Below are 26,997 nucleotides of genomic sequence, written 5' to 3' on the forward strand. Positions count from 1 at the left end.
GTATGTACTGTATCTGTTACCCAAATGTGCCAGAGCTTTAAAAAAGGAGACCAACACAAGGATAGGGGTATCACTTCAGTTTGAGTTATCTAAAATCTTTTCGTAGTGTCTTTATAGTTTCTGTCAAAGACCCTCATATTTAAAAAAAGTGCATTCAATTTACACACTTAAAATGATTAATACAAGGTCATAATGGTTTATTCACCAAAAAAGTAATAAATGGTGCTAAAGTTCTTTTTTTTCACACCTTTCTGATTATCATCCTGAACTCCTGATCCCAGTGGTACAGATAGACTGCACAATTGTTGATGACATACTAAAAAAAAATGGAAAATCTACACAGTGTTCAAGTCCACAGCATTTTAGCTGGTAGATGGCTGAAATTGTTTATTTCAAATTGAAGATGTTCCCAAACAAACACCAAACCGTCTGGACAAAACAGGCTAACAAGCATCGAAGTGAAAAACAAACACAACTGAAAACTAAAAGAGACAGAGCTTTTCCTTTGATGGCTCTGAAACTCAGGAATGAAACCTGAACATTCGGTGGCTTCCTTTAAGGCCAGATACAAATCTATCCATTTAAATAAGCTTTTATTTGATTGTATCCCGTGTATATACTGTCGTATTTTTTATACATTTGTTGAAGCAGTTTTTTTTTTTTTCTTGAAAGGTGCTATATAAATATTTTTTTCGCACTTACCTTCTAAAAAAAAGGTGCATCCAAGTCCAAAACAAGCAAAACAAGAGGCAAATTTGCAGTCACAAATAGAAACTTGATGATAACAAGCAGAAGCTTGCAGTAAAGGTGCAAGTTGCACCTTTACTGCAAGCTTCTGCTTGTTATCATCCAAGCAATTTTTAATCAAACCTCTGGTTCTGGTTTACACATATACAGTATTTCATTATAGTTTTAATTGTGAATGGGGGGAAAATACACATTTAAACAGCTTCAACCAATTTTTATAAAAAAAAAAAATCTGATGTTTTATGCACCTTTGGAATAGAACAGCTAAAATAAAACATATAAAGCAGATTCAACCATTCAGGACCATAATAATGTAATCCATAGACCAGAACAAAAGCTATCACTAGATCTGCATTCAAATTACCATATATATATATATATATATATATATATATATATATATATATATATATATATATATATATATATATATATATATATATATAGCAGGCAAATTCTGTTTTACACAAAACTTAAGTATTTTTATAAACTTCTGGGTCAGAAGAAGAAAGGAAATTGATTTATTAGACCTTTGCTGTAAGGTTTCTTCTCAGTCATAAAGGTCTTTTAGTAGTTTGCAAGTAATAGCATTAACAGCAAAGTAGCAGGAAGGAGGATGAGGATTACATTTAGAGCAATTAAAGGTGTGGGATTAAGGAGCTCCCTGTGGTTGCATTAAAAAAAGACATATATCAATGTAACAGCAAAGCATCAATCCCTCTGATGTTTCCAACTAACATAATGTGATTTTTGGTTCTGAATTAAAAAGACAAGATTCATTTAGTTACTTTATACCTCATGGCATTTTTAAAAAAAAGTCAGAAATTAGCGCCTCCTGAAGTAACTGAAAATAGTAAATGGAATTAAATAAACAGAAACCGAAACACATTGAGTGCTACTAAAAGCTGAACCCAGTAAGTTTTTTTTTTTTTTTTATGCTGCTTTCTATTTTGGCCCTGAAAAGAACGTAAGAGTTCAGTTGCTTTGCAGAAGTGAGTTTGGATAAAAGGAGACGCCATTAAAGTGGAGGCCCTGCCGGGGCAGTGAAAATGAATGTAGGTCACGGCCCACCATATTGGAGCTAAATTTGGCTCTACTTGCTTATAGAAAAGAGGTGGTAGTGGCCCTCTCTGTTGTGAGGACAGCTTCCTCAGACCCTCCTGGCACGCTGGCATTGTGACCCCATGTGGCATGGGGAAAGTGTGTCAGCTTAACATCTGTCAGTGTTGGGCTGGAGCTCTCCCTTATGTGTTGGTGCTGTTACTAGGCAAACTAGCCCGAAGCTGTGGATGGATGGCGATAGCAGTATGTTAACTGCACACACCTTAAGGCAGTAAATGATAGCAGAGTGAATGAAGAATGTTTTGTATATTTCTTTCCCCTCCTCTTCCCATATCCCACCCTTCTTTTCCCTCCCTTCCCTCCCTACAGTTTCACACTTGGGGCCTGGCAGCATCCATCCAGATGGAGGGTTTATTTTTGTTTTTGTTTGTTTACTTATTCATGCATCCAGCTATTCGGGGCATCGCTGGGGCTTTTGCTCCACCACAGAATGCAAATTGCCACAGCGGCTAATCCACTTTCATCTCTCCCTTGTCGACAACCAGCTTGGCTCCACGTTTCTCTCTGGTCTTTCCCAAGTTAGGACATCTTGCCTTTCTGCTCTGAGATGACCAGCCTGACCAAGCTCTGGTACTTCCCTCTAACTCTTGAAACTTGACTCACCTTTATCCTCCAAGCCACCTTTGGCAATTTCGTGACATTTTTTCCACTCACCGCATCTCCCTTATCTTTTTTTTCCCTGACCCTGGCGCCACACCGGGAATAAAGTAGTAGCCGCACTACAATTCCTCCTAGGATGGAGTGCTGTGCGAGCATTCATAATCGAGTTAGGGAGGACATGAGTGGGTTTGCTCATCAAGTTCGCCATTTTTATTTGCTATCCTACCCTTCCCCTGCTGCTTTATTTGACAGGAACCACTCTCTGTGCACTCCCCTACACACAAACTCCTACAAATTGCAGAATGGAGCCTCGCTGAAACCTTTCTGAGGTCATCATGGCAAAGCTTTTGTAAAGATCGGTTGGTTGGACATCAGGGAGTTATGAAAGAGGGAAAAAATGGAGGGAAAAAACAAGGGAAGTATATCCAACAGGTGCACGGCTGCAGTTCATCAACAACTTGTGTTCTCTGTGCTTTCTGTGGCAATAATAGTGTCTGTTTCCCTGGCTTTTTGATGCTACTGGGACAGCATGGGAGGAGGGTGAGTGGAGGATATCCATGCTTAAAGCTTGATGGTTTTTCAACAGAAAGCAGAAGGGAGGCTGTTGAGTATCGCAGGTGTCCGTGTGCACATTAATGTGACCGAATCCAGGTGTGAAAGTAACACAGAGACAGGTGCGTAGGAGCAAGAGTGGGGAAAGGGGCTTAGATTAAAAGAAAGCGTTGATTCTGCCTTTCCACCTGGCCATAAAGCAACAACCCCCTCCTTCCGCTGAGGCCTTTGTTTCACAGCTAATGGTCTAGGTTAATTGCACAGGTGACTGTCTGTGGGGGAACAGATGGGCTTAAATGTGTTGTGCCAAAACAATCTGTAGCAAGAAAAAGAAAGAACATGTTTTTCCTTTCCATCACACTTCTTCTTCATCTCCTCTATTGGAGTCATAAAGGGTGAGTGGGGTGAAGTTAAAATCTCACTGTGTTACTTACCCACACTCTCTTTAATTTATCATGCCCATTACCTGTATGCTTTCATCATAGAGCAAATTAGACTCCCGAATTTGTTTGTGGGTAATTTGCTTACATGTTGCATTTTGATGCGATTTAGGAGAACACCACAATTATGCGCTTTGGGAGGAAACTGTCTACAGCTCTCTAAGGGGATTTGCGTGCTACATTTTTCATAATCTGTAAACCTTTTTATATATTTTTTTTATTATTATTTCTTTACTTTACAACATCCAAATTCATTTTTTTATATAATTTTTTTGCACCAAATACCTTGAAATGAAATAAGTATCTTTAGCTCTGGTTTTATGTTTAAGGAAGAAAATCTGCAACCCAACATTCATTTTCCTGTTATTGCTGAGCAGCATCCCCAGCCCTGCTGGCAAAAAGCAGTCCCACAGCATGATGCTGTCACCAGAATATTTCACAGTGATGATGATGTGTTCAAAGAAATGGTTTTCTTTATTGCCATGTTAGCCAAGGAAATCACATTTAATCTCTCCCAACTGTTGCATTTGCTTTTGCATCTTTGCTTCTCCCTACATGGCATGTTGTAATCTCCAGAGAGGGGATTATTTTGGCTTTCTTTCAAACTTCCTGCAATTTTGTGCTTCCTCCCGAGGCACGTTTCATGAAGAGTGAGTAAATGACTTATTTCATCATCATGATCCTATTTTTGCTCTAATGTTCTCCAACCAACCTCTAAAGGTCTTGAAATAACAGCTGGTAGAATATAAACCTATTAAGTGATCTTTGAAGGTAACATATTTCACTAGATTTTATATTTTTGGGGGTTAAATTAATAAAAGGGTTGTCATCAAAATGCATGTGACACATTTGCAGAGGTGAAAAAAATAGCAAATATTTTCTTCCACTTGACTTAAAAACAGATGTTGTTCTGGCACAAGCAAATGTTTCAACACAGCAGAATGGGAAAAAGTTCAAGCAGTAGTCTTCCATTTGCCAGAGTCAGTTGATTTCAAGTGCTTGTTTTTTGTCCTTGACATAACTGCTTTACCTCATAGGATGGAGGGTGAGAGTTTGCTGTTGTTTTAGGGAGCAGGAACTTTTTAGAAAAATATTTAGTTTTTCCCTCTGTGAACCATGAAGGCTACATGTGCACTATCAGAAGTTAATTTTAATCTATTAATCAAATTACACTGAAAAACATGCAAGAAGTAACAGATGGCCAATTGACTTAATGAACTTTATTGATACTATTTTATAATCATAGAAACAGCAGGTATATGATGTTTAACTGATGTGGCTGATTTTGTAGTGGTACTGTTTTCATTATTTTTATACAGATCTTATAGAGGAATTATAATATATGTATTTTGCAATTGGCATTCACAAGCTTGTTATTAGTTTTGTACTTTATGAATTCTGACCATTGTAGAAGTGTGGCAAAAAGCTAGCGTTCCGTGGAAGTAAAGTTTCTCACAAGCAATGAAGGGTAAACAGTCAACAGAAAAAAGATTAACTCTGGTCAGATGAGACCAAAATTTTAATGTTTGGCAAACAGATGAAATGCTGTTTTGGCTGGCAGAAAAACTCACATTACATTTTACCCTAAAACACTGTCTCCACTATGAAACATGGAAATTGGAACCCACTTTTAAACTTAAATTTAGCTGAAAATTGTTGTTGATACGCAAGACATCATTGCATGTGATTGTGTAAAGTCCTCTAAAAGACTGGCAATGCCTTATCCAGAATAAAGTGGTTCAAAGCAGCATTGAATATATATATATATATATATATATATATATATATATATATATATATATATGTGTGTGTGTGTGTGTGTGTGTGTATGTGTGTGATTTGAACATTACGAAGAGTGGAAAAAGTTCAGGCCATGTCCCTGTCTGTTAGGTATCTATCTACTCTGTGAAAATGTCAGCCAAGAATCGGCTCTGTAACATTTAGTTTATAAAGTGGATCCACAACTGTTTCAATATAAAACATGGGCTGGTATTACTTTTAATACATGGCAAGTCTAACTCTAGCTCATGGTATGTGTGTCTGTAAATTGCATGCAGCAGAGTATGTTTTAGAAATAATTAAATGTCACAGCGCTGGGGCCTTTAAGTATGCAGGGAGATGTTTTACAGCCGTGTGTGCCTGTCTTGCCACAGTATTCCCTCCCAATAACACATACCAGCAAACTATCTTCCCTCCCTGTTCTGCCTTGTGTGTGCCAACCTCCCCCCTGCATTTTTCTTCCTGCATCATCTTTTTCTTTGGACTTTTCCTCTCTGATCGAGACACTTGGATGATGCTTACTCTTTTCATATCCCTTCCTTTCCCCTTCTTTGCTGTTGTCGAAATTTGACTTAGTGCTCTGCTCCTGGGATTGGTGGTAGATCACAGTTAACAGCAATCGCTTCACAGTTCCTTTTTTTTCTGCACAATTTTTTTTTTTTTCAGAAAAACTAATCTGATGTGTGAAGGTTTTATGGCAATCCAGCTGAGAGCACATTGCTCTTGTTACAGCTACTAATTAGAAAATGTGATAGTACTGCTTGTAAATATGCTGCAGTGAGCCAATTTCCCAGGCTCTCAGTGGCATTCGGCACAGATTTTTCGGTCAAGGTACCAGAAATCTGACAATGGGATAAGAAGAAGGTGGATGATTGTATGACTGAAAGCATCAGGAGGAAAGATATGAAACTGTTAAGGGCAGTAAAACTTCCCAGAGTTTTATTTCTCCTCTAAAAGGTTTAAGTGTTTAAGAAATTAACCATCTTCCCCATTGCCACAAGCTTTATTAAGATCATTAAAAGACCTCAGACTGACTTGCTGAGGGTCCCCACTGAGGTGTTTCATCACCGGAAGGGTTTGTCAATGTCCTGGGTCTTAGCCCATCTTAACCCATTTAGAAAGCAATTTCCTGCGAGCAAAGAGGGATATTTCCTCTTCAGAAAGATCTGGAGGTGCAAAAAGGTTAGCTTTTCTGTAATTCCTCATCATGCAATGTACTGCAGCTGGTAATAAGAGTGAGACTATTATTTGGTTTAGGTTTGCTCACTCAAAATAAGGCAAGTTAGTTTCAAGAACAAAACTGACATGTCAGCTAAAGTGGGCATGGTATGAGGAGTGATTAGGAAAGTTTGAGATTAGAATTACTAGATTATGTGTTATTAAATAATATTTTCTTTCAGTCTAACCCTTTTTTCTATTTACACTGATTCATTGGATGTTCTGTAAAGAGTTTCTTAAATTAAACATATTTGTGAGAGTTTCTTAACTTTAAAGCTTCAGACAACTTGGGAAAATAGTTAATTGAGGTCTGGGACGTAACTGGGGAGTGAGCTTCCAATTTTAGTCATTTTGGTTCCTCGTGTCTGCAGACTTGCTCCCCCCTGAACCTCAGTCTAGAAGTGCTCCGAAGTCTTGGCCATTACGAATGATGAATTGTGCTGGAGTTGAGCTGGAAGTAGGACAAATTGATCAAAGTGTCAGGTGCCCCCTGTGATGTTCGGGTCTACGTGAAGAAGGAGCTGTCAAGAAGTTTCTTGTACACAGTTGTTGCAGATGAATGTTTACCTGGCACTTAACAGGTTCTGCCTTCTGTCAGACTCCCAATCTGTCGTAGGTAGCCTACATACAGACGAGCTACTAAAGATCTTGGGAGCTGATATAGTTATAGAACAGCAAGTTGTTCGCTGCTTTGCTCCTCAGGTCCACTGGAGACAAACCTCGTGCCCTACCCTTCTTTTTCTTTTTTTTTTTACCAACCAGCTCGCTATCTGAGGTGTAGTGCTGCAATTTGAGATAAGCACTACTTTGCTCTGCTCTGGTTTTGTTCAGATAAAGCTGGTCTAATTAAGCTTGATTTAATCAGGATTGCTTTTAAGCACAGCACACAGCTTCTTTGATTTCAAAGTAGCCCTTGGGAAGGACTTGAGGAAGAAAGGAAGGAAATGAGATAGAGAGTAAAATTAGTGAGGGCGTCTTAAGAGTTGCTTTTTTAAAATTTGCATAAGACATGTTTCTATTCTTAGTTGCTCTGTCTTCTCTTACTTGTGTGAGTGATTGTTGGTTGGGTGGTTTGTAGCTGTTAAATGAAACAACAGTTGCAGGCGCCATTTCGAAAGTAATGGGAAAATGTGTTGTTTCATGAAAGCTATGTGCAAGATTTCTTTTTCTGAAAAACATTGAAATCACATCAGATATAGTTTGTCACTTTTTATGCAGTTCATAATTTTTTTTGCTTATGTGCTATGCTCTAAATCTTTTTTTTTTTTTTTACTAAGATAAAACCAAACTCTTCCAATGACTTTTATATGCACATCATTCTGATAACGTCCAACAGGCAGCTGATTCGAGTTAATCAATGTTTTTTTTTTTTATGTTCCTCATCATACACATTTATAATCAAATGCCTTCTTAAAGAAGTTTACTTATTATCTCTGCAGCAAATCAATTTAGTCATATTTCAGTATGGAGAAAATCTGTCTCCAATTAGACATATGGAAGTGCTTTATTAAGAAGCCAGACTGGGTTGACCAAATTTCTTTATTCAAAATGTTCAGTAGTAAGCCATGTTGTCAAAAAAAAAACGATGCAATCTGATCCTTACATTTTATTTCAATATTTAACTGCTGCACCATCAGATTCTTCTGCTGAAAACAAAACAGACAACTATAAATAGTATTAAAAAGTTTATTAAAATAAAAAAGTAAACTGTGATACAGGTTTATTTAACACAAAGCAATAGTTAAGGTCTTATTTCTGTTAATGTATCTCTGATATGCAGCTTGTAAAAAACTGCAATTCTGGTAATGAGGAAATGTCATAACTATAATAGAAAAGCAAACATAAATGCAACTGTATATTATATCCATATTATGGCCTAATATGTCGGTGTCACACAGACAGTTATTAACACCTTTCAAAGGGAGAGTAAGTCACAAAAAGATGTGTAAAAAGCTGGCTATACCACGTATATTGTAGGAAAGCTGAGAAGAACAAAAATAACCGGTCATTCCTGTCTTAAGAAGCTGCTGAACCATAGAATATGTGCAGAGAATTGACAAAGCACTATGCATTCTCTAATTAGACAAAAGACTGGTTTCTTGGTGTTGAACAGCCTTCATGGAAAGGTCTGATTTCACTCCCCCACAGGATCGGTGAATTGCCCACATTTGAAAAGCATCAATGCCTGCTTTAATGACTATTTTAATGTGTTTGATTGACCAACACACTCAAATGACCAAAATCCCTTTGGAGAATCTATGAGGTGTTTTGAGGAAAAAGATGAGACACCAGAGCAACATTACAGATGAGAGAAGGACCCTTATTAAAGCAGCACAAGCTACTTTAACCTCTAAGCTGAGCCACTCCATGCCCTGCCCCATTGATGCAATAAGTCATACAAGATGAGCATACGTATTTGGAAAGCATATTCTGTACAGGACTTGATATGTTTTTGAAATGCCTATATCTCTTTATTAAAATCTTTTTTTGATTTTCACTTAATTATTTTCCAGAAACTGAGTTTGGCATTTCCATTACCTGTAAGCAAAAATAGTCAAGCATCATCCATTGTGACATTTGTGTTATGAATTGAACTTGACCAGACATGTAAGATATCGTGCCTGTTTAGTGTTCACTCATGCAAGCTTAATTATTTAGCTTCTTGTGATGTATTTGATCCAAGCACTAACAGCTTTGTCTTCAACTTACTTTTAACAAAAGGCAAAGTAAAAATAATGTGAAAATCTTAAATAGAAATCAATATTTAATTTGCCAGTTGTTTTTGTTACTTTGTTAGTTAAGAAAGATGCACTCCTGGAAAATACTTTAATCTAATTAACTACTTTGCATTATTTTTCTCTCGTTGAAACAAAAAGGTTTGATTACTGTAGTGTTTTTTTTCCTCCAGATTGCCCTATGTTCTGAATTTCCCTCTGGCTCCTCAAAGAAGCCACAAACAAAGCTTGTAAAACATTGGGGAAGAGCTAGTTTACTCAAACATGCAAAAGAATTGATTGCCAAATGTCCAGGTTCACATAACTCACCCTAATGATCCTATATTTAAAATAATGTCTATTCTACTCCAGAATGATGAAAAGGTTGCCCCTCTAGCTCATTAGTATGTGAGCGCAAAGATAGATGACCTAGATATGAAGCTTAAGCATATTTTTGAACTCTGTGACTACCGAGCAGAGCTGTATGTGCACAATATAGGCACATCTAGTCCTGCCACAGCACTTTAAATGGCCTAATGTTGACTGCCTTCACTTCTCTGGTTTCATGGATCCACAGGACAGATGAAATGGTGGGTAGAAGGAGTGTTTTTTGGAGCCTGGTCCCAGTGTCATTGACTGAACAATAATAGAAAGCCTCTGTATTGAGCGGCTCCACACTAAATCTTTGTAAAGAGCACTTAGCTCCCCCTGCGTTAGCCACAGAAAAAAATATCTGTCAATGACCATCACCCGATGCTTTTATCCTGAGGCTCCTCTCTACTAAACTCTAACCTAAGCTAAGTGTGTTTTACTCCACCACAGTTGTTTGCTAAAAAAACAAAACAAAAAAAAACTGACTGAACTGAGTGGCAGACAATTCTCTCCAAATTCAACAGTAGCAAAGAATCTTGAGGGTATATTCACTGTGAAAGTAGTCAAAGTGACTTGCAGAACTACTTTCTATACATTCCTTCTTTTTTTTTCAGATTTTGTCCCATTACAAGACTCTAATGCATTTTGTACGAGAATGTAAAAAAGACACAGCCAAAAGTAATGCATTTGTATGAAGTAGAGGAGAAATATCCATCATCCACAACTACTTATTTTGCAGTTAGGGTGCCTATCTGCAGTATTTCTTATTCGAGAAGCAGGGTGCACCTTGGATAGGTCGCCAGTGAATCAAAGGCCAATACATAGACAGAGGGGGAAAAAACAGGCACATACACACCCACACAATCACATTTTTCTATCCTTGTAAGGACTTTTAAATGACTTTTAATTCATTTCTAGCCCATTTTTACAGTCAAACCATTACCCCTACCCTATACCTAACATTCACACCTTAGTCCTAAACCTAAAACCTAAGACTTAAACAGCATTTGTACCCACTTGGTCCCTGCGATGTGCTATGAATTATGTAAAATCATCTCTAAAATGTAAGAAATACACGCCCAACCACATACACACACTCATATCGATTCTCATCCCGCTATATGAAGTGAGGTCATGAGTTAACTTCCATTGAATTAATTTCTTGCACTTTGGTTAGAAGCGGCCATATCCAGAGAGATCCCAAGTCTGCAGGGGGAGAACATGCAAAAAGACCATGAGCCTGGACTCGAAACCAGGACCTTCTTACTATACAGAAAGCGTGCTACCACAGCATGATGCTGCCTACCACTATGTTTTCACAGTGGGTATGATGTATTTTGGCCAAATAGTTACATTTGGTCTGATCTAACCAGAGCTTGGATTTCTATCATGTTTTCTTTGTCCATGTGTTCATTGCCTTTGGTACAGTTAAAGAGGACCTCCTCTGGCTTAGACTTATAGTCCTTTAAGGGCGTTGGAGGTTCTCTGCATGTGTAAAGATATCACTATATACTCAATGAAAACATTTGTCTTCTGGTTCTCTTGCAGAAGGGGATGAAACTGGTGTGATGGATAGACTAATGGAAACTCTGCAGTCTGGAGCAGCCTTTAATCGGAGAAAACGGACACCAAGAACTGGTAGGATTTTTTTCCTCTGTCTTATTGTTTCGCATGGTGCTTTTATATGCATTTGACTCTGCTTCTGACCATCGTTATGAAAACTTTATATCACTATGCAAAGATTGTACCACATCAACCCCTTTTCACCTTTTCAAGGATTTCTGAACTAGTACTTCTTCCGCATTATGACCAAAGCTGATTTAGCTTAATCCTGTTCTAAACTTATTTGACTATTCCTAAACAAATGATCCTTGCTCAGGAAAGCTCTGCTTTCCAGGAGTGTAAGGGTCAAACAACATGTAAGTCAGAGTTGTGCAGCTGAGCCACAGACCCTTTCTTCTGTATATCGTCACTAATAACAGAAGATAAGAGTAGATAACCAAGACACCAATGGGGGGATGAGACTAAGAGGGGAATTTAGCTTTTAATTGTTGAGATTGAGCTTAGATTTTTAATCAGTGGGATCATATCATCAAACTACAGCTTTCTCATTTGCCTTTACATCATATCTATTTGTGCACATAGTGCTCTTCACGAAGAAGAGATTTGCTTATTTTTCAAAAACTACCCTCAATTTAGGAATGAAAACGATTAGCATCAAGAGACTGTTTAGTTTTTTACCTAAAATGTTAGCATTTGATGTTCTAAGGCAGATTGGTCTCTTCTTATTGAGTATTTAACCCATAAAGCAATAAAATAGGAGGAACATACTCAAATATTAATAGTCCTTTTTGGTACTCTGCTTTTAGAGGTCTGTAGCTTTTCTATTATTATTATTATTTTTTTTTTACATCAAGCTATAATATCCCTGGTTGAAGACTTTCCTACTATTTATTTGTCCTTTCTTAACATAAAAAGTGCAGTGGTTCCAAATCTACCACAATGTCTATCAGCAAAACGCTGAATTATGAATTATGTATTGATTAAGGAGAGGCTACCTAAAATGCAGGATAATATTTCTATGTAAAAGACTAAGTTCAATAAATGTTTCCTTCATATGTCCATTTTGTTCCTGATGTTGATCTAAATTATCTCTTTGAATTACACTGCTAAAGATTTTTTTATTTTTTTTTTAAATGTACATGTTAACATACCAGGATAACATAAACCTAATTGTCATGCCATCTGATGAGAACTCTTTCTGTGTGTTGGGGTAAAACACACCAGCTGATTTATTTATTTTTTATTTCATAAGAAGTGTATACTCTCATTCTCATGCTAGTGTGTTACAATTTGCCTCATATGATTTGGTCTTGCCGTCTCTTTCTGTCACACATTTCTGTAGTGTGTGTGTTTTCAATTTTTTTTTCCATTTTTCTTTTGCTTTGGGACTAGTCATGCCAATATCTTAAATGTGTCACCTCTGATGGATTTTTCTCTCCTCCCTTTTCACCTTCCTTTTCTTTCCTTTTTTCTTTAACTGCCCACATTGTTACAGGTGATCAAAGCCCTTCCAGTCCAGTCTCTCGGTGGCCGGGTGCTAACTATGGTAGCAGAACTCTAGGTGTGTCTTTATTTTACTACCTTTTTTAACCCCAGACCCAGCACGATTGTTGGTTCTGTACTGCACTGCTCCTGGCTGCATAACACTCGTCCTTCCTATCAGAACACAATCTGAGTCTGTCTACGAAAAACAGAATCATGTGCTGAGTTGTGGATTTTGTCACCATGAAGAAACATTTTGGGCATTCAGAGATGCTTGATGGTAACCTGGGCATTATTCATAACACACTGACCAATCTACACTATATTGCCAAAAGTATTTGCTCACCTGCCTTGACTCACATATGAGCTTAAGTGACATCCCGTTCCTAATCCATAGGGTTCAATATGACGTCGGTCCACCCTTTGCAGCTAGAACAGCTTCAACTCTTCTGGGAAGGCTGTCCACAAGGTTTAGGAGTGTGTTTATGGGAATTTTTGACCATTCTTCCAGAAGCGCATTTGTGAGGTCGCACACTGATGTTGGACGAGAAGGCCTGGCTCTCAGTCTCCGCTCTAATTCATCCCAAAGGTGTTCTATCGGGTTGAGGACAGGACTCTGTGCAGGCCAGTCAAGTTCATCCACACCAGACTCTGTCATCCATGTCTTTATGGACCTTGCTTTGTGCACTGGTGCACAGTCATGTTGGAAGAGGAAGGGGCCAGCTCCAAACTGTTCCCACAAAGTTGGGAGCATGGAATTGTCCAAAATGTCTTGGTATGCTGAAGCATTCAGAGTTCCTTTCACTGGAACTAAGGGGCCAAGCCCAGCTCCTGAAAAACAACCCCACACCATAATCCCCCCTCCACCAAACTTTACACTTGGCACAATGCAGTCAGACAAGTACCGTTCTCCTGGCAACCGCCAAACCCAGACCCGTCCATCAGATTGCCAGATGGAGAAGCGCGATTCGTCACTCCAGAGAACGCGTCTCCACTGCTCTAGAGTCCAGTGGCGGCGTGCTTTACACCACCGCATCCGACGCTTTGCATTGCACTTGGTGATGTATGGCTTGGATGCAGCTGCTCGACCATGGAAACCCATTCCATGAAGCTCTCTGCGCACTGTTCTTGAGCTAATCTGAAGGCCACATGAAGTTTGGAGGTCTGTAGTGATTGACTCTGCAGAAAGTTGGCGACCTCTTCGCACTATGCGCGTCAGCATCCGCTGACCCCGCTCCGTCAGTTTACGTGGCCTACCACTTCGTGGCTGAGTTGCTGTCGTTCCCAAACACTTCCATTTTCTTATAATACAGCTGACAGTTGACTGTGGAATATTTAGGAGCGAGGAAATTTCACGACTGGATTTGTTGCACAGGTGGCATCCTATCACAGTTCCACGCTGGAATTCACTGAGCTCCTGAGAGCGACCCATTCTTTCACAAATGTTTGTAAAAACGGTCTGCATGCCTAGGTGCTTGAATTTATACACCTGTGGCCATGGAAGTGATTGGAACACCTGATTCCAATAATTTGGATGGGTGAGCAAATACTTTTGGCAATATAGTGTATCATAAAATGAATGATAGGAAACGCTCTCCTTTTGCCCCATCTAGGCATGGAATATAGAATATAGTTAACATGGTTATTGATTTACTATGATGTCGACGATTTATTAATTGGTACCAACTGACTGAAAGATACATAATAGCATTAAAATATTAAGAAAACAATACATGAAAAATAAAAATTCATGTTCTGCTAATAAACAACAGCTGCAGTCATCTATTTAGTCTGGCTGTTTGCTCTCTCCTCAAGCAATTTGTAGTTTGGCCTATTCCTTTCTTTAAATCCAGCATTCAACCTTGTCTCTAACTTTGCTCCCAAGACAGGTAGTCATCATTTTTGTTTATTCATTAGGCAACATCACTTCCTTTAGACCAGGGCTGGCTAAAGTAGGGGTCGGGACCTCTGCAGGGTCACGGGAATCCCAGTGGGAGAAGTTCAGATGGGTTTTACAATCAGAGTGATGTTAAACCTGAGGTATATGGAGGATAAAATATATATCCTGAAATACATAAATATGGATTCCCATGAAATAATCAAATGAACCATGAAATAAGTAGGTATAACTTTAATTTTATAATAATTATTTATTATTAATGCAATTACTGGTTTGCAATTGATTTTAAATGTTGCAAAATATACCTTTCACTTGGCCAGAGGTTCCTAAATTTGGGGGAACCTAGGAGGGGGCCCAGTGTAACTGCAGGAGGATTCATAGAAATGAAGTGAATAAATTACTCATTTTAAGTTTTTGTTTTTTTAGTTCTTGGTCACTATATTGAATTCTGTTGCACAGTAAGATCAGCAAGTTTTATATTAAAATAATAACATTTTAAAAGGTGGCAGTTTTGTGGAGTTTGTAATTGTTTATTTCAGTGCAATTAGTAATTTGCTGAGGTTGACATTCTTTGTTCAACTGTTGATAAGGTGACAGCAAGGGAAGCTGGGGAGCATAAAAATGTTCTCATAGAATAATTTGATAACTACTGCGCTCAGCCAACTGCTTCAAGGCAAGCGAATTAGACCTGATAGCATGGTTAGCTTTAGCCCTTTTGCCTAATTCTTTAATGTGGAAAACAAGTTTAAATCTCATGACGGTCCTTAAGTAACCCAACTTAGCATATGCATTCACAATACAGCGCAAACAATAAAAAATGCCTACTGTTATCTGCTAAATGTTATTGCTAAGCATAAATGTTGACTAAATCAATGTCTTACGTTAAATTACTTTCTTTTTTCCGTTTCTTTTTCTAAAAGTTTTTTTCCCTATTAGGAGAAGTTTTTCATCTTATTATGTTTTTCATGTTCTTATAGAACATGCAAAGTGTATAGCGCAAAGTGAACCCCAAAATATTCAAAAGTGAAAAAACACTCAGCACATTTTTCTGAAATGTAGATCAGCTACAGTGGTCGTATAGTTTTGTCTATGTGGTTAGGCTGCATGGTGACTGAATATCACTTTCTGCCTTGAAGCTGTAGGATGTAATCTGCTGTTCTCTAGTCTTTTAGTCACTTACAGTGTTTGATTTTTGTGTATGAGTAGACTTGTAGATGTTGAAGAGCAGCTCACTAGCTAGTGCACTCTCAAAAGACTTCCAGACCTTCATGCTTAACTGGCTGTTCAATTGTCATGTGTTTTTTTTTATTATATAAACGCTTTTGCATGACCAGATATGACTGTCAGGAGTGTGATGCTAAAGAAAACCGATAACAGGAGACTTTAATAAGTTTATGACAACTTGAAAATTGCTCTAATCAGATTAAAAGATTAAGTTCATTAGGAAGCTTTTGCAGCAGTGTTTAAATGATCAACAACTGGTTGTTAAGATGTAGCTTTGATGTAGGGTAATATAATTCTGGTTGTGGGGAGGAAGAGTCACTCTTATCTACAATAACAATTCCAAGAGTTGACTGGAGGTGGACAGACTGTCCCTCAACTGTTCAAATTGGAAACACTGAGTGAAAAGTGTTGTGGTTGCTCATATGCTCTCAGACAAGCACTACTACACCCTGTGTTCCACAACCAATGAAGGGTGTCAAAGGTGGTTAGAAGGTAACAGAGTGGACTGACAGGTTTAAATAAGTATGGTTTATTTTTACCTCTAGTTAACTTGGACATTTTCCCAAAATGGAAAATTTGGTGCTGTTTCTTGAAAAAAAAAAAAAAAAAAAACTCTTTATCAGTGAGGATATGGGAGTTTACAGTAAGTTTCTAATGGTCGGTACAAAGACAGGATCCAACAAAAGGCAGTTTCTTCATGTAACACCAATTTGTAAATTTTACACTTGAAATACATTCAGACTAGGGCTGCAACTAAAGATTATTTTCACAAATCGATTAATCTGTCGATTGTTTTTTCAATTGATAATCGGATAACCAAAGGTTTCTTAAAGAAGAATTTTTTATGAAACTAAACCAGGTGAAACTAAAGCTTTTCCTCTTGAGTAGTTCTGGATAGAGCATATTGACAGATGATTTTTTTTCTTAATCTTGAATGCAAAATGCTTACTGTACATATTGATTTCACAATCTTGGTATATTTACTGCTCTAAGTGGGCTGCTTTGTCAGCTAGATACATATTTTACAGTCTCTATACTCCAGTTAACGATTAATCGATTACTAAATGAGTTGATGATTATTTCAATAATCGATTACCGGTAATCATGATTAATCTGATTGTTTTAGCCCTAATTTAGACTTTAGACCTATTTTATTAAAACAACAGAACAAATGAATACAACAGAAAATGTATGTTATTGGGGTATAGTGTAAATTCCAGAATGTTTTACAGAAGTTTACCCCTTCTGGTGACAAGTTGAAATGACACCAGAGCTGTATACTTGGATAGGAGAGGAGGAAAAGTATTTACCACTGTACTTGTTATCTTTTGTTTAGAGGAATGTCTTTTGAGGTATAAACAGTTAGAAATATTGAAGTTATTTTGAACTTAACTGTGATGGGCTTTGAGGGGCACTCACAGTATGACTCGTCTTTTGTGAACCATCTTGAAAAACAGTCACTTAAGCCATGCGTACACTGCGATTTTTTCCAATCGTTGCGTGGAGCTACTGCTCAAACTGTACCACGATACCCTGCGGTTTTGTGGTACAGTGTGAGTTCAAAGCTCCCGATTTATGTTCGGCCCAATGCTCTGATGTGATCTACCTGCTCACACTGTACCTCTAAAAACCACGTCCGACTCAGCTCCGCAGTGAGATGGCGCTGCTCTGACTCGTCTATCCGGAAGCCAAACAAGTAGAAGGGGAATATGAAGCTCACTAAAGCGAAACGCGCTGCCTTGGCAATTTGTGCAATTTTGTGCTGAAAGCCCTAAAAAGAAAAGGAGATGACGTATTTGGACAAAGACATGGCTGTCAGGTCTGTCAATTTTAAAGAAAAAAAACTAAATTTCACTTATTGCTTCCCCGCCATGCTTCTGTGCTTACATTTGAGAGAAAGAAGAAAAAGAAGAATCCTTGTTCCTGCATCCCCCACTGATTTGCAAACGATTCACAATTCCTGAGCAGGGCGTGGTCGTGAGAGGCTGATCACCCCTCATTACCCCCTGTACACTACACGACGCACGATCAGGCTGAAAGTCGGTCCGATCAAAAAATTCTTACACGACTGAAAAATCGTCCCGAGAATCGCACAGTGTACGCCCTGTCAGGTGAATGAGAGAACAGGCCACATCACACACATACACAACTAGAAAATAGGACCTGAATTACCTTCTAATGAACTGACTACTGGTGCTTATAGAGGAACCTGCTGTAAATGGAGCAAACCGCATTTTAGGCGCTACAAATTGTGAAATGCTCCTTTAAACTTGATTCAAAGCTTGGCTGTTTAAATATTAATTTTACTTAGATTGAGTTTTTTTAATCTGTAATTTTTTTAAATCTTTTTTTTAATCCTGAAATGTGACCTCAGTCTAATTAGATCTATAATACCTTACCTAGTTTCAAACTCCTTAAAGCGCAGTGTACAGTAAGCCTCATAAAACTTACTGATGACAGATTAAACTTCTGAAGTTAGTTAAGTACAAACTTTCTACTTTAAATAAGAGCAGACATGTACATTACCTCCAAGAACTTTGTAATTTTGTTTTTTTTTAGGGGTTTGTTGAAGGCTTTGAATGCCAATTTTAAATTCCCAAACTTCAACACACAGAATAAAGGATAGGCATCAAAGTATATTAAAATATGTTTTAAAAGGCAAAACAAAAATATCACAGGTGAAATAATATTAAAGCAAATATCTGGATTGGAATTTATAATTATAGTTTTTAGGGCTTAGAACTTTGATTACAGAACTTAAAACTTTTATGACATAAGAACCAGTAAATTGACAGAATATGAAGGAACACAAATAAATTTTCATCTTTTACCCTTTATAATCAAAACCTATACAGTACTATAGTTTAACTGTCTAAACATTAAGCTAATTAGTACAGGATTTGTCTAAGAAGAAAAAATAAATTGTCATGGAGATAATGTGGAGTAATCTAGGCAGTTAGCAAAAACACAGCCATCTTTATTGCTATAATTTGAACCTTATATAAAGACTTAAATAGCTCCATCTTAGTTTCTCTCAAATTGTGAATTCTTGAGGTCTTAAACAGTCTTTAAAGACTTGAATCTTAAAATCATGGCCCTAAAAAGTCTTAAGTACATCCAGGCTTTTTATTAAAAACTACATTTTCTACCATCTTGAAACATTTGCACATTTATACACATGAATTCTGTTTGTTGTACTTCTACCCAAGCGATTTGGGTCTTCCTAAATAATAATGCTAGTCAAGTGAACAGACCTAATGGGAAAAAAAAACAAAAAAACTTTTTGCCTAATAATTTGCTTCCCTAAATGAACCTTTGAGAAATCTGCCTCTAAATATGACTTATTATAGTGTATTCAAATGCCTAAAGTAAATGTATTACTCTCACCTTATCTACTGGAACCTATTTTCTCATAGAAACATAGAAAAGTATGCCTTTACTATTGTATTGTAGGATAAAATCTTTTTTAACCAGTCTAACAGATGTTTACTATGTAATCTTATATAAAAGCCTCACATTTAAGTTGGTTTTCATACTGTAGCCAATTCTTGAACTAAATTATAATAACCTTTAAAGTCCTACAATTTATTGATTTTGACTTAGTGCAGTAACTATATATATATAAATATCCATCTTTATAAATACCCATGTATTTATATAGATGGATATTTGCATTAACCCTGTATAATGATCCTACTATAAAAAAAATAAGTAAAAAAGCTGTCATATGAGGATGCACTGTATATATCCATGCACCTTTTTCTTCCTTTGGCACATTCTTCTTCTTTGAATATTTGAGCTGATGTAACAAGAAATGTCTCCACTGTAAGATCAGTGAAGTCAATCAACCAATTACTTGAATAGATAAATTAATAACTACTATGATGATACACACCTTAATGAAAGTTCTAAAAGGAAATCCTTTGCTTTCTATAAATGTAAACAATGCATGAACAATGCATATAATTGATTTGTAGCTTTTTAAATATTATCTACACAGTAAGGTCTGCCTACATTGCCTTTGTTTCAGATTTTCAGTAGATATTTTAGCCAAAACCAGGTACCTATAAGGGATTTTTTTAGATTTGTCTTTAAAGCTAGAATGATGAGGTGGTTTTATTTCCTGCTGGGCGCCGTGCATCAGATTCTTCCCAGGAGGCTATGTTTTTTCCTAGTGAGTAACAATTTTAAAGCCACTTGGATGTATTAAACACCAGCAGATCAATGTCCAGTGATACAGAGCAGTGTCTGGTAAATAAATTGCTGCATGCACTCGCTACTCTGAGTTGATGAGGGAAGAAAAACAAAACAAAACTTTGCCATTCGACTTTCTTTTCTCTATTGAATTTGGAGAAAGGGGGGGAGGAAATGAAAGGAGAAATAAAACTTTGTAAGTTAGGATACAGATATATTTGTACATGAAATTATTTCAGATGGTACATAACATTCAAAAGTGGTGCTACGAATCTCATTAATGATTCATGGTTACATAACAAAACTTGTCACCTAAAGTTGCTTTTAAAGGGTTGGTACTTCTTTCTGTAATTTAAGGAGAGATGCGATAAACTCTGTGTGGTTTGTCTGTATTAATATTTATACATAATTTATATCTGCAATCTGCTTGGATTGACAGCATTTTCATGTTATCTTTTCCCACAAGTAAGAAGAAGAATCTTGTGGCCATTTTAACAGTCGCTGTGCCGAATCTATTCAATCCCGCTTGTCATGTCGGTTGTAATCTCATTCTTTAAAGCTTGATTAACCTCCTGTCATCCTTAAACGAGCAGCATGTACCAGAGAGAGTCTGTCAGAGACGCAACAAGAGTCCTCGCTAACGTCAAAAAGGAGCTCATTTAAAGCCAGTGTGCCGTTCTCCTTCATCCTTTAGGCCAAACTGCTCTTCAGCAGTCTACCTCGAGTGTCGGGCTGAGCACAATCCCGGGCGCCGCCAGTCACAATTAAACCCCATTCCAAAAGCATTTCCTATTTCCTTGTCTCCACTTTGTGTAAGATAGAAAATCTAACCCTCGGGGCCCAAGTCATGTGTTATGCAATTACAGCAGCCATTCCTAATTCCACACAGAAAACCTGGATGGATTGATGGAGACCAGCAAACTGTTTCCGCTGCAGTTTCATTATTGTCACATAATAATGAACTTTGTTCAATTTTTTCCTAACCAGGTAAGGCTTTAAACGAACAACATTTAAATATTATGTAGTTTTGTTTTTTTATCTACAGACTTATGAAAACAACAGTTGTTAATATGAGTATTGCAGCTTATCTCATCAATGTAGATAAAGGAATTACTGCAAACTTTAACCTGGACTTTTGCTTCAGATTGCATGTATAAGCATTTTTCTGAATCAAATTTTCTTATAATATGGCTCAAAGGAATAAAACAAGGTTTTCTACAACCTTAATACCCTACTCTGGAAGTTTCCAAAGGTTTATTGGCTCTCTTTCATCTAAGTCGACTTTAGTTGCAGTGAAGATGACTGTGTCCCCCCTACTCTTATACTTAATGTCTTAAGTTTGTTTGACCACAGGAAAAACAGCTTCATGGTTTGATGGAATTAGTTAATGGCCATTACAGATAACTTTGACTGGATATACAATATAATTGTGATGTTTTGTCAGCATTTCGGTGAGTATTTTGGGGCATCCATAAAGTAGAACTGCATACCTGTCCTACTTAGTCTTCTGATACGAGACTAAAAATAACTCACCAATTGATAGCAATGATTTTATCTGGAAATATTTCTGTTGGTTATAATCATATCTTGATTACTTCACTTTAGTGGTCTTTGAGGTCTGCAGTGCCTTCATTAAAATATGTTGTTTTAATTAATTGTAAAAGAACAGCATAAAATAGTTCATTTTTGTTATAAGGAAGAACAATGTACTTTTGAATCCGAGTAATGATCTGATGTGTGGCCTATATTTTCTGCCTCCTTGAACTACTTTAATCTTCACAGAATAGCTAGGAATCCTTCAAATTGGATCGTATTGGAGAACTGCAATTCACAGTTCCTTTCATCAGTTAGTGTGTCTGTACTTTGATTGGGTTATTCAAAGACATTATATTTTTTTTATTGAAATGATTTTATTCTAGTATGCTGCCTGCTCCCTGCATAGGTGTGGATTTCTGCTTAACACTTGTGGCCTATCGTTTTTCAGTAGGTTTCTTCTTGACACTGTGCCTCGAAGGCCAGATTGGTTGAGTGCACAACCACCTGTTGAATTAAATACCAGTGCCCCATACATATCTTATGGCAAATTCATTTTTTTCTTAAATTAAATTGTATTTGTAAACCTCCGTAAGTAGAAGTCTATTCTTGGTAGGACTAATAGTTGTCTTGTAGACACAGTCTCCCTTCTGAGCTGTGGATCTCTGAATTTCACCTAAAAGTTGCCATGTGCTTCTGTGTCTTTTCTTAGATTAATGTTCTCCTGTTTAGCCATGTTATTGTTGGATTACAGTCCAACATTCTTGGCCATATCCATTTAGAGATGATTAATGGTGAGGTGTTGAAAGCTTTGAATGCTGATATGCAGTACATTCTAACCTTACCTTAAACCTTTCCACTACTTTCTCCCTGACCCCTCTCCTGTGTTTCATGCTCTTTGTGATCTAGTTTGTTCTCCAATTTTTCCTAACAAACCTCTGAGGTCTTCATGAGATAGCTGGATTTTTAATGAAATTAAGTTACACATAGGTGTACTTTCTATTAAGTTCTATTCTTAAGAAATTTTGTGTCCTGGATTTTTTATTAGGTGGAATGGATTAGAAGGGGCTAAGCACTGCACACTGATCTTTTTTTTCTTTTTATCTGTTGAAACAAAATCCTAAAGATATTAGATGCATGGGTTGGGTAAGCAGGATTTAATTTCTAAAAAAGTGAAAGGGATACCTCAATGCTTTATTTCCTATTCCCTTTCTTGAGAGGCAGTTAACAGGAATCTGCCTGGAGATTGGTCGGTAGAGAGCAGGAGCCTTTCATACATCCTGGCTCATTGATTTTCGGTCAAGGATGAAAGCCACAGACTCACTAGGTCTTTCATATTTGGTGGTGGAGGGGGTCCTCCCAAAAGACACATCAATCAGATTTCAAAGAGAGTCAAGCCAATCTTATTTATTTACTGCCTTTTCAATGTCATTAAAATCCCAAACCAGGGTCCCTTCCCTCTCTCTACCACTTACCAATGGTATCGTACTTCACCTTACTGAGCAAGTCCACAAAACGTTCCCTTGTCTGTTCTAAGCTGGAGTGAGACTACTTGGAAACCTAAGTATATATGGGTTTGGTTCTGTATAATTTTCACTACCTGCACATCATGCTAACTGGGCAAGTGAAAATAATAACAAATTCAGCCCCTAATAAGACAAAAGCTCAGGTTAAACTTATTATTATTCATCTTGCATCAAGTCTAGTAATGTAGTTCTCGCTCTCAGCAAAATGTGCTTAAATAGTTTGTGTTTCCTTGGTGGAAATTCTCTTCACTTCCCCTTGCAATTTATACAAAATATATAATAGATAAACTATCATAAGAAAGGAAGATACCAAATCATATCAGCTATCAGAAATCCTATTGGCTCCATCCTTTTTGAAAATGACGAACCAGTTGAATGTTGACTTTAAAAAGAAGGAAATCTCAAAGAACAAATCTTGCCTGGTTGGTTGCTGGGGGAGGTTGATCATAAAGCACTAAAACTGCCATAATGTTTATGCCCATAATAGACCACTTAAGGACATATTTGACATTACAAAATTCATAATGCTTATTGATTTCAGTAAGGTTTTTGTGGACTGAATTAAAAGCAGTACATTTGGTCTGTAAGGTCATAAACTAACCCTTCTTTTAGATTTGTAAAAGATTAAATTAACACTGTTTTTCATTGAAAATAAACTGGCTCTAGATTGATCTTGTCAATTGTTAAAAACAGAGTTAAACACCATTAAAAAAGGCTTTCATATACTGTACATATGCCAGTGTTCTCATATTTCAACAAGCTGAACTGGAATGTCTTTAACACCTGTTCTCATTACCTCTCTTTGCCATCAGCATTACCTTGATAAGATGAACCACACCATGTACTGCTTGGCAGCTATTTTGCATCGTGCTCTCAATCACTAGAAAAATCGGACATTTTTGTCTCTTAAATTAAATAACAGGAAGCGATAGTGATCGTAATTCCTTCGGCAATTAATTTTCCTCACACACATGTTGTACCTCGTTTATCTTACTGTATCATCTCACTATCTTGCCAGTTGCTCTCCTCTGCAACATCTCATATACACATTCCAGCTTGTGTGACATATCAGCTGCATACTTCTGCTGTAGGGCGTCTCTGAGCCGAGGTCTCTGCCTTCTCAACTTTTGGCCTCTACAGCAGGGTGTTGATAGATGTTATTCATTGGGGCTGCCCTTGTGGCACTCCTACACGAAGAGGAGCTAACATGATTTGGGGCAAAGAGACCCATAAGGTTTGATTCTACAGCTGGGATGGCTTTGTAGATGAGAGATATCAATAGAGTAGATGAGAAAGCTGTTCTGTAAAGACAAGCTGCTTGAAATCTATCTCCTGTTTCTTATAAATAAGGATATTTGTCTATGTCTGAAGAAAACATTTATGATACAGAATTTCAATTCATTAAATTTTTCTCATTTCGCAGCAGTTTGACACAAATATCATTTTTAGTCATAGAAAAGAATACATTTAACCATCATATTTAGTGATAAAAAGCCCAACCTGACTCTAAATGCAATTCCAGATAGTTTAATTTGGCTTATTATGTCAGTTGGTCAAATTATATCCACTCAGGAAGTTAGTTTGATTACAGCAGATCAATGCCTTTACAGTAAGCCATCCCCCAGACCTACTACACCGCTAATGACAAGAGGAACAGTTAACTGTTTTGACTTTTCTACTTTCTTTTCACAATTCTTCTTTCTTTATTTTTATCTTATGGCACATAAATGATATATTTTTTTTCCTATAACAAAAGCCTCAAGGCTCTTTACGATTAGTACTCCATAGGTGCAGAACTGCATTGGTTTAAAACGTGTCCAGTGCCTGCTTAGTTGTCCAATCCTAACCATATCTAAATCCCACCCCCTCCAAAGCAAAGCTGTTTGGTACCTAATCCTATTTAGTAACTTCGAAGCATTCACACTGAGTTGTGAGTTCATATTACTCTCTCTCCAAACAATATTGGCTTTCAAGTATGTGGGCAGTTAAGAAAGGTCACCTCAAGTGTAAATTGTCAATACTAGATCAATTTTGGAGGGCAAATGTGTTTTGGAGCGCCCCATAATGGAAGGTTTTATCTTATTTTTACCCAGAGCGCTTTCCCACAATAAGATTGATGTCGCTCATTGTTTGATGAATTCCTAATAGACCTATAAACTTGCAGAGCTTAAAGACAAAGGAATGCCTGTGAAAGCCAAATATAGGGATGGCAATAGGTCCATCCCACCAACTGACAAATTACCCTCATATAATTCGAATGGAAACTCGCCCAAGCTATCATGCTTAGTGTTGAAGGATGGGCAACTTGTGTCGGTTGAATTAAACCTTATTTATCGCTCATTAGGCATACAGCGGGGCCAGCTGACGATCAGAAAGAAAATGATGTGCAATGAAATAGGATGCCATCCTGCATGGTTATGCATTCCTCAAGCAATAAGACACAGGGCCAGAATCAAATCCCTTTCTTTCTTATGTCACACTTCTTTCTCTCTTAACAGGATATGATTATTATTAAAATATAACGTATAATGTTTGCATTTGAAGTGCCAGTTGTAATCTTACAATCTGTCGGCCGGAAAGCAACAGAATTAATATCTCTTCTTTCTTCTTGGCAGCCTTGATGTGATGATTTGTAATATTGAGGCATAAAAGGAGCGTGTACCTGGCTGTGACTGATAATGGTAATTCCTTTAAATACAAAGACAAGATATGCAGAAACATTATTTAAAGTTCTATTCAACAAGTCATATCATTCAAACAAAATTTAGAGCAGGCGAATAAATTAAAATGTGTTTAACTGCAGGTTTATTGAATTCCTTTTACTTTCCAGAATGCAAGAAAGTTGAGATTTTAGAATTATTGGCTATTTGAGGACATGCTGAACTTAAAACATTGAAATTTAAATCGAAAGCAGTCAGTTAAAATCGATCAAATTAACTCTTTGGTCAATCCTCTTTTGTTTTGTTTTTTTATTGCCAAATCAGGATATGCATTTTTTATCCTGAAACTGTATCAATATTTAAAGGCAGCTTTGATGAAGATGACTATAAAACTTTCAAAATAAATAGCTAAATAAAAATTGCATAATTTAATTTAGCTGCCGTTTTCTGACCATAAGAGGTAAAGATTTTTAAACCTCCTTTGTCGTTAAAAGTTTGCCTCCATCAGTGCTTTCATTCATGAAATTGATATTTGAATATTTCATTGACTTAATAAATCTGTCCAGAAGTGTAGTATTATATGCACATTTTCACCTTCCTAATATTTAGTTTTATCTAAATGTTACTTTGATCTGTTTGCTTATCCCATCTAGAATTCTTTTTTTTTAAAGTAGACCAACTGTACTAAGTATAAAACAGTATGGGGATTTTATAAAATCATGACTAAAAAGAAATCTGTAATGGTCATTTGTAAAACGAAACGTAAATAGAAAATAAAAAGCAAAAAGATGGTATATAGATCATGCAGTCCCACAAAAGAACATGTAGGAATAAGAGGACAAAAAGGAATACAAAGCTATTTGTAAAATGGAGTGTGTATACTTTATCCTTATAGAGAGATTTATAAGTAGCCATACTGGTAAACACTGCAAAAGAAACCCCAGGGGTCAAACAAAGTACAAAGTCCAATAAGAAAAACGTAATGTACCCTTATTCCTACACAAAAATTCCCATACAGAGCCTACAATCTACAAGAAAGCATACACTCAGGCAGGCCAGCCTCCAGTCAAGCATGATTTCACTTGACATGCTTCTATCACTAATGCTGACGGATGCCCATTTGCTAGGCTCCTCATATTTATTTATTTATCTGTTTATTTGTGTCAACTTTATTTATTGATGTGCCTCAAGGATGCTGCGAGATGGCAAATATCCATTTGTCCATGTAGGGCAGTTAGGGAGGAGAAAAGTGCTCACGTGAATGAACAAAAGAGACGGGGAGGACGGACGTCTGCGTTTAGAGCCTAGCAGTTGAAATAGCGATTCCTATTCAAGTAATGGAAATTTGCCTTGCCTGTTTAGTTTATTTTT

At 37.1% G+C, this 26,997-nt stretch overlaps 1 protein-coding gene across 6 annotated transcripts in view; it reads left to right on the forward strand.

The window, feature by feature from the left end:
• The window catches only part of diaph2 (diaphanous-related formin 2), a 542,053-nt gene that overhangs the window by 449,016 nt on the left and 66,040 nt on the right, over positions 1-26,997 (forward strand). For 5 of the 6 annotated variants that reach the window (XM_038281299.1, XM_038281303.1, XM_038281301.1 and 2 more), the window contains 2 exons: positions 11,093-11,182; positions 12,603-12,668. In XM_038281299.1, coding sequence (XP_038137227.1) covers positions 11,093-11,182; positions 12,603-12,668 — 156 coding nt within the window. The remainder of the gene's footprint in view (positions 1-11,092; positions 11,183-12,602; positions 12,669-26,997) is intronic. The other variant, XM_038281304.1, reaches the window with a different exon arrangement.

This window comes from Cyprinodon tularosa, unplaced genomic scaffold (genome assembly GCF_016077235.1).
Source record: "Cyprinodon tularosa strain WSP-4 unplaced genomic scaffold, ASM1607723v1 ctg17, whole genome shotgun sequence".
Lineage (NCBI taxonomy): Eukaryota > Metazoa > Chordata > Actinopteri > Cyprinodontiformes > Cyprinodontidae > Cyprinodon > Cyprinodon tularosa.